The sequence below is a fragment of the Nematolebias whitei genome, chromosome 4, assembly GCF_014905685.2.
Source record: "Nematolebias whitei isolate Nwh7 chromosome 4, NemWhi1, whole genome shotgun sequence".
In the NCBI taxonomy this organism is placed as follows: domain Eukaryota; kingdom Metazoa; phylum Chordata; class Actinopteri; order Cyprinodontiformes; family Rivulidae; genus Nematolebias; species Nematolebias whitei.
This window is the reverse complement of record NC_056501.1, coordinates 27,735,045-27,743,911: the sequence shown is the minus strand read 5'-3', so window position 1 is coordinate 27,743,911 and position 8,867 is coordinate 27,735,045. Positions and strand designations below refer to the sequence as shown.

General features: G+C 39.6%; 1 protein-coding gene across 1 annotated transcript; it reads right to left on the bottom strand.

Moving 5' to 3' along the window:
- Nucleotides 1-654: 654 nt before the first annotated feature.
- On the bottom strand, nt 655-8,420 carry rmnd5b (required for meiotic nuclear division 5 homolog B). Its single transcript, XM_037675932.1, has 10 exons — nt 8,344-8,420; nt 6,556-6,702; nt 6,286-6,428; nt 6,070-6,207; nt 4,544-4,644; nt 4,213-4,379; nt 3,246-3,411; nt 2,941-3,043; nt 2,709-2,863; nt 655-1,671 (listed from the first exon to the last, which is right to left on the bottom strand). Exons 2-10 carry the CDS (start codon nt 6,692-6,694, stop codon nt 1,608-1,610), a joined length of 1,176 nt encoding a protein of 391 aa, XP_037531860.1. The 5' UTR covers nt 6,695-6,702; nt 8,344-8,420; the 3' UTR covers nt 655-1,607.
- Between the last annotated feature and the right edge of the window lie 447 nt (nt 8,421-8,867).

Below are 8,867 nucleotides of genomic sequence, written 5' to 3'. Positions count from 1 at the left end.
AAATATTTACAATAGAAGTTGTTTAACACACAAAACCATGTAGCTAAAATTAAGACAGGAGTACGAAGAGCTTGCAGTCTATCTGAAGGATCAGTGAATGATTGTCAACCAAAGAGGGGACAAAAGGGAAGTAGATGAGTAATAGATGAATTTAAACAGGAAACAAAAGTTGAAATGTTTAGCTTAAACCTGGGTTTAATGTTGCATTGTCAGGATGAGCTGTGCTGAAGGACAGCAGGAACTTTCACCATCAGATCGAGCGCACATCGAACTGCCTTCACGCCACGTTGCATGGAAAACTGAATATGTACAAACTCCAGTGAACTCCCACAACTATTAGCCTCAGTAGCAAAAGACGCGATGCGAGACATTTGTTCAGGCCTCCTTATATAAATGTACAGCTTTAAAATTAAATGTAGTGTTAAGTGTTTCCCATGAACCCTGAGGAAATGCGTCAACTTTATTGGTCTAACCCGACCTCAAATTAAAACCTTAGATATGAACCATTAGCCACAACGATCAGAACCCATCCACAAGTAAAACTTCACAGTCACCGCAAGTCACATGATAAGGCTACAGCCACACCAATTTACATCTGATTCACACGGAGCGCTAGCTCAGGATACACAGGCTGAAGCGATGGCACAAGTGTGGGGAAAATCTGAGTCAATACATGTTTGAGTTATGCAACAGAGTCGATAAGGTTCGATGCTGGGCAGTTAGCTATTTTACACGGGGGCGGTTGTAATAAAAATAAAAGAAATAACAGGAAAGCAACACGTTTTGCAGTAGTAAGCTGTATATTTCGTTTGCTTTTTTTTGTCACTTTCATTAAGAACACACACAAAACAAGACAAATGGCTTCAATAAGAATCCTGCTGGTGCATTCAATCACAGGAAAAAAAAAAAAAAAAAAAAGCTGTTCCACCACTGATAAATTCATTCTGACCAAACGGAGGCAGCAGTCGACGGGGACTTCCAAGCTACGAGAGGCCTCGAGTACGCCACAGAGAGGAAACAGGTCCCGATCTAGAGTTTAAATCAAGACAAACCTCCACACTTTAACTTCCCTTCAGCAGAAAAGAAGAGGCTTTCATGGGACTCAGTGGGTTCTCGTAAGAAACACAAGATTACCATCCTGAAGTCAGTCTGCCTATATCTATACCATTTACTCAAAGACAAAAAAAGAAGAGAAAAAACAAAACAGAGCAGTCATCCAAGTCAAAACAGTCAAAGCCCCTCAAAAATCAGTAGAAAGTATTAGATACTTTTCAAAGACAAGCCTATAACTCTGCAGGCATTGGCAAATAAATTTCAACGAGTGATCTTTTCTCCGAGGTGCTTCTTCACAGGGATGACCCGACAGACTCTTCTCTACGACAGGTTCAACCAACCTCGCTGGACTTTGTGTATTATGCAAAGTTTAATGGTCCGAGGTGAGTTTCCAGACGGCTGAGGTGGTCCAGAGGAACACTGGGGCGAAACCTTAATGCTTAAAATAAACAGGCCAAGAGGCCAAGGATCGAGGACAGGGGCCAGAGCAAAGGGTCCTGGATATCCAAGGAGCTCCAGGTAACTTCATCCTTGACGAGACGAGCAGTGCGGTATCAAAAGTAGATCTGCTTGGCATGTGACGGGTTCTGCTCCATGGGGCAGTAGGGACATTTCAACCTGAAGGTGAGATGAGAGCAAGATGATCAGGTTATGTCTGTGTCCTAAATTACTGTATTTTCCGGCCCATAAGTCACAGGTTTTTTTGCATAATTTGCATGGCCTGCAACTTGTACACCGAAGCAACTTATTTATGGATTTTTCTCATATTTATAAACCAAATTTTGGTGGAGATATGACCGTTTTTATTCATTCGGACTGAAAATATTGAACATTACCATTTTCAGCCTCTAGATGGCCCTGTTGGCATGCTGTTGTGTCATGTAATAGGCAAAAAGTTATTAATGACCCAATTGGCTTGCTATAGCCTGCTACCTTCGTCCAGCTCCAGAATCATGCCTGGAGTCAAATCAGCTTCATTTCGCTGCATTGCCTCGGCGAAATGCAGCTGATTTGACCATTGAAGTGCATTTATTAAGTAAAAGTTAAGACTGAGACACAACTTTACTATAATGTCGAGCAAACAAGTAATTGTTTTAGGTGCTCATCTTGTTAAATTTCGAAGAAATGCACAGCGTTCCTCCTTCTGGATTTCCTCCCTGTCTGCGTGCTCCCAGGGCACCGAGGCAGCTAATACTTTTGAAATGCAGCTGATTTGACCGTTAAAGTGCATTTATTAAGGAAAATTTCAACTGAGACACAACTTTACTATAATTCCGAGCAAACAAATAATTGTTTTTAAGTGTTAATGTTAAATTCTTGTTAAAGTCCTCCCGTGCGTGCTCCTGCAGCCACCATTTGGCAGCCAACCGAATTTTGGCACAACACTGGACCACGTTTCTGGGTTGTCAGTGGTGACGCATAATAGATGTGACTTATACAGCGAAGCGACATATTTATGTTTTTTTTTCCACTTTATTAGACATTTTTGGACTGATGCGACTTTTACGGCAGAAAATACAGTAGGTGCAATAGTTAAGGATACTTCAACATTAAAGCCACAACTAGAACTTATTTTGATCCTGGAAGATCCAAAACCAAACACCTTAAAACTAATCCATTTAGAACTGGCCCGGGCCGTTACTTTGCAGACTTACTTCCCAGCATTGGTGAGTTTGTTGAGTGCATCTCTGGAGATGACGTGGCCACAGATGAGCTTCATGGGAGGGTTACTCTCGGAGGTCTGCTGCCGCAGAATGGGACAGGCGAACACAGAGTGGTACCAGCACTTTTTGCCGAGGTCAATTTCAATCTAAACGTACACAGAGCGAGATGAGTGAAGGTCCAGACAGAAGGAAGTGACTTCTTAAAAACTGGAACAGAACTTACAGGCAGCTCGTCCTTGTGTGTCCAGACTCCACTGCACTGTCTCTGCTCAATCACCTGTTTGATGTTCATCAGTACCGGCAAGGCCATGCAGCCTGACGCAAAACTGAAACAGCCCCAACATTAGTCGTGTTCACAGAGCTTGGCTTTGTAGTACTTTAAAACACAATCGCACTAAATTAATCCATTTACACAAGAATGATGAAACCTTAACTACGTGTTTATTCCAGACTCCAATCTGGTTATAAAAAGGGTTTAACAATTAAATAATCTGACGTGAAGCCTGTTGTCCTGTCTGTTCCTCTCACCTGACACTCAGTGGAGACTCCACAGAGAGACCCAGCAGAGCGCAGGCATCCCTGGTGAAGATGTTACAGATCTCAGCCCACTGATTCGTCTCCAGCAGACTGCGATACGGAGAGTTCTCGATGCCGTGACGAAGATACACCAGACTGCCCATCAAGATCTGGATATCTGTAAACATGTCAAATAAACAACAACTATTATATTTGTTACAGGAGGGTTTTTTCTTCTTCCTCCTTTATAAGTGAATAACTTCTAACCTGCAGTACTGATTAGGGTGATTTTTCACAAACAAGCAATCATATTTAGTTGCATCTCTTTTTTGTGACCTTTAATCTTTAATTCATTTCATTTTGCTCATAAAAACAGATACATTTTAAAAGATTAAACTTTGTCAAAGTTTAAACTGTTTGACGGCCACATTAACAAAACGCTTTGAAACTTCTTTTTTGGACAAGCATCACTTTTAGTATAGAAAAAAAATGACCAGATCATCCTAAATCTTTCAACTATTGGAATGAAAAAGATGTTCAATATTTTGGTGCATTCACCGTACAGCTACAGATCTCTGGTTCACTTGGTCCTCACATGAATGCAGATATCCTCAAAAACTGAAGAAATTTGCCTTTTTTACATTTAGTGTGTTTGTTACAATCCTGTCCCAAGGAATGATGATTAATCACTAAATATTACTTTTTATTTAGGAACGTTTTCTACTTTTTAAGCATCAATTGCCACCTTTTTGTTTTTTCACTTCATGCATCTCATATTTTATCAACTGTTTTACTTTTATGTCTAAAACACCAGCTCCTTTTTGACCTTCAAGGCACTTTGTTTTCAGATTTTCCTGGGCTCAAGTGAAAATTTCTATTTTGTCTCAGTAAATTAATTTTTCCATGTATTAAAACAGCCGACTGAACATCGTCACAGAGCTTTGACTTTATATTTCCTGCCAGGGTTTGTATTAGGCACCTCTCTGGTGCTGAGAGGCGAAGGGCTGGAAGTGCCTGGCATACTGCAGAGCCTCCATTTGGTTGCCGATTCCGCCACCGAGCAGACTTATGAAGTACAAACGGTGCAACTTGAACTCTAAGCTGCTGTTCAGTTCCAGCAGGCGCTGGCGATTCGTGACGGCCCACCTAAGAAGGTTCAGATACATGAAAATTACTAACAAGTACTAGATGAAAACACACCAGAAATAAAGACTTTAAAGGTTTTGACTTGATCAGAGAACTGCATAAGCCTCTTTCATGTCAGAAACAAACAAAAATCAGTTTGTGTAAGAAAAAACATAAATACATACTCTAGAGCCGGTCTGAGATCTTGCATCCTCAGAGCTTCAAGAATCCTGTTGAGTTCAAGAAAAGGCTGCTTCATACTCATATCAATCACTACACCAGACTCCTGAAAAATAAAACGGAATCATGTTAATGGAGTTAAAAACTACTGGAAACAACAAAACATCAGCTGAATGTTTTGCTGTATTTATTTACTGATGGATATTTGACAATGCTGAGGAACAAGACCTGGATGCTGACACATTGAACTTTCAAGGAGCTTTATTAAGGTGACCTCTTACATGCCAGATTACAAATTACTGACATCAACGATTTATCAACATCATTTAAAAAAAGTGTTTAATAAAATCAGTTTATGCACATTTAAAAATTGATTAAGTTTATTAAAGTGCATGTAAACATTTTAAATGCATCATATTGACCACTAACTGTCCTACCCCTGCATACACAGTAATGGGCAGTAAATAAACCTCTACTGGTAGATGTGGTTATGCATGTTGGGTCAAAGTGAGCGTGATGCGTTTCAAATGTCTCCGTGTCATTTACTATAATGAATTAACTCACTTAATCCATCCTACCTGTGGTTTAAACTAACTACAAAGCTGCTGTGCATCATCAATATTCCCCCATTGATAAATCTGTGGTCGTTTAATCTGGCTTGCAGGCGATCACACACTGATATGATCAGTTTATCAGCACTCCCCTCATGGCGGGAGAGAAAAGAGCGTTCCCTGCTAGAGCACGCAGCCTTGACTCGTGTTTCTGTCAATTTAACTCTTTATAATTAAACATTATTAAACACCAAAACATGGATATTTGTAGGCCCCAGATTAACGCAAAGTTGTCTCAGTTTGACTTTATTTTAACCAAACTCATCTGTGAGCCCCAGAGAGACTGAGCTGCAAAGCATGCTGGGTAGCCTTGTGGAAATTGCGTGTGCAATGTTTGACTGTTTACGATGTTTCCGAGTGTGGACATGGGTTGTTCTTGTTCATGTCCTGTTCAGTTTTGGCATTTATGTTGAAGTCTGTTATTGGCTGTAAACTGACTCCATGAGTCAAAAGGTTCTTCCTGGTATGTATAAGCAGGGAAAGCACTGAGTGATTAAACAGTGAGTATATTTACTGAACAATAGTCAGAATGATGTCTGGCCTGGCGTTGTGTAAATTAACGCTTACAGTGGGGAGGGGGCTCTTCTTAAAAGTCTGCATGCTTGTGAAAATTGAGATGGGCGCATAACAGGACTGACTCTCTAACTGAAATATTTGCCATTACAAAAAATATTAAAGGTCTCTCTTACAGATTGTTCCAATTTTTTATTTTATTTTTTTTAATTTCTTTTTATTAATGAACTCTTCGGCGGGCCAGACTTAAATCAGCCGCAGGCCACTTCTGGCCCACTGGTCACCAGTTGAATAGCCCTGCCTTAGACATTGATGAGCTTACACTGCAAGCAGCTCACAAAATTCATTAACTTACTGTGATCTGACATGTCCAGATTGCAAAATAATCAAAGTAAATAATCACTCACCTGACAGAGGTCCTCTGCCACACTAAGCATTCCTTGCCTGTACAAATGCTCCACAATAGATTCACTCAGGTACTTCTGTCTCTCTGGGGTGTCCCACACTGTTTCTGCCACCACAGCGCTGATCTCCGCATCAAAATTCTACAGGAAAATACCCCCGAGGTGAACCACGTGCATGTCAAACTTAATCTATTTAAGATTGTTGCTCTCTGTCCTTACCCTGTCAATGGCTTTGCCCACTTTTGATACGCTGCCATGGATGTCTTTATGTCGAGAAGCGAGCATCTGTACAGTTTCTTTGATATTCTTACAACACTGAGCCATAGTTTGAGACAGGACTGACAAGTCTGCATCCTGCACTCCTGAAAGACAGGGAAAAAAGATCACTATGCACATCCACAAAATCATTCATGATTAAGGACAAATCATGAAGCATAATTTACTGAACTACCAAGTTTTCAATGTGCTCACCCTTGTGTGAGTTCTTACCAAAAGCAACTAGCTGTCCTCTTATTTCACAGACACTTCGCAGAAGTTCGTCTAGCCTCTCCTCAGACTGGTGGCCGTACATGACGAAGCGATGGAGCACTTTCTCCAGCTCCCGCTCCACACACGCACACTGTTCCATGATTCAGACTGGAACACACACACACACAAAAACAATAAAAGCTTCAGTTGAAATTTGAAAAAAATAAAAATAAAGTAAAACAACTGAACAAATAAATTTGAATTTAGTGACTCCTGCTGCTCATCTCAAAGATAAAACTCAACCAATCAGCTTTCAATTTAAAAATTTACTGTGAACTTTTTTAAATTCACTTTAAGAGTTTTAACGATTTAAAAACAGATTCAAGTATAAATCCATAACATCAATAATAATAATAATAACAATAATAATCCCTTTGGCAGTTATGTTTTTGCTTATGCATTTGTCTGTTGTGTCAGTAAAATATTTGATGAACCAACAAATTTTAATGAAACTCTCAAAGTAACCACAAGATATACAACTACAACTAATTAAATTATGGAGACAAGATGGCTAACAAAGCTAATTAACCTTAAACACAAACAATGGCTTTAACTCAGTCATTTTTACAAACACTGAGCTAACATTGTTGTGGTAGTAGCTGAGAGTCATTCCCAGCAGCACATGAGTGGTAACAGATTGTAAACACAAAACCTGACATTACTACATGAGGCTGCACATCACAGTATTTTCAACATCAGACTGGAACGTGTACAACTTTGTAATTTCTCAATACAAAATGTGACATGAAAGGCGACAGGTGATATTCATTCTGTGGAATGTTAAGCCTTAAATTAGACATTTGAAATTACCTCATAACATTTTTTTTTAAAGTGACAATTTTAAAAACGGTAAAGTTCATAAAACTAAATATGAAAGCAAAGACTACATTCATTTATGATGACAAGTGTCAAAACCTATGATAGGCTGACAAAACAGACTGATATGAACTTAATAACTTTGATTTTCATGATAAATTTGTGCCATAATTGAAACAAAACATATACATATATATAAAAAAAAGTAATTAATTTAACTTGTATATATAGATATGTGGTTTAACAACCCATTTTTATGTCACAACTCCCTCAACCTTTGAATCTGGGACACAAAACCGTATTAAAGTACTCTGACAGCATGTCCTTTTAAGGTTTCCCTTTAACCATTTGGTGCCTCCCAGGTTAAAGTATGGCCTCTGCTAACATAGCAGCGGCCTGGTGTTTACCAATGAATCAAGCACACAAAGACGAGATGAAATCACCAGATAAATACAAAACGTGACTGTGTGACTATGTGTGGACTTCCCGTGTGTCTTATTCGTTTGACTACTTTAATTTTGGACGAGCTTCAAGCTGTTGATACGTGTATTATTGGTGTAAATCACCGAGCAGAAAATGCCCCCTACCGTAGAGCTAACTGGCATTAAACCTCGAAAAGATCATTACTAGTTAAACTTGTCACATTACATATTCAATTGCTACCACCCATTTAGTGGCTTATGTACAATTTAACAACTTGCCACGTATTTTTGTTCACAGCGGCACTTAAAAAAGGCCCCGCAAAGCTAACATAAACAAACGCTATCCGGGTGGGTTTCCGGCTACAAAAGGTTAGCTTGCTAGACTGACGAGGTCCAAACGAGCCGAACAGAATGACAGCTCGCCGGTTCCGATCATTTTGCTTCAACAGTTAAAACACATATTAACCGGCCAGCTAAACTCGGAGGATTTCCCTGGGTTAAACTCACTCACCTGCCTTGCTAATCAGTTAGCAAACATTAGCGTTAGCCTTCTTTCCTGCAACGCTTCATCCGCAGTCGTAATGCGGAACTTCCGGTGTCGCAGTCTGCGTCAACTGGACGTTTTCAAAATAAACCGCTTTCTTCTTCTTTTAGCTGTGGCTGTTCCAAGTTTCCATCATGACTGTGAAGCTGGGCTGCTGGTTGCGAACCAAAGCTCTTCACTGGTGAGACACTTATCATCCTTTTTAATATTTATACATAAAACGTCTGAACTAAAGCAGATAACTTTTTTTTACCACAGCTATAAGTGTGTCAGTCAGTAATTAATTGCACATATGAATTATTTTTCCTTAAATCCTAGAATATTTTCGAAAAGCCACAATTCAAAACAGCATTAATGAAGAGCCAGGTAGGTGTTTGTAGAAGGACCCACAAAGAGGTATGTTCAGGGTCTTAGCAGAGTCTTTAACAACTATAAAACACAAATGAGTACACTGTGAAGGTGATGAGTAAATGGTAACAGGTGTGCTTGGA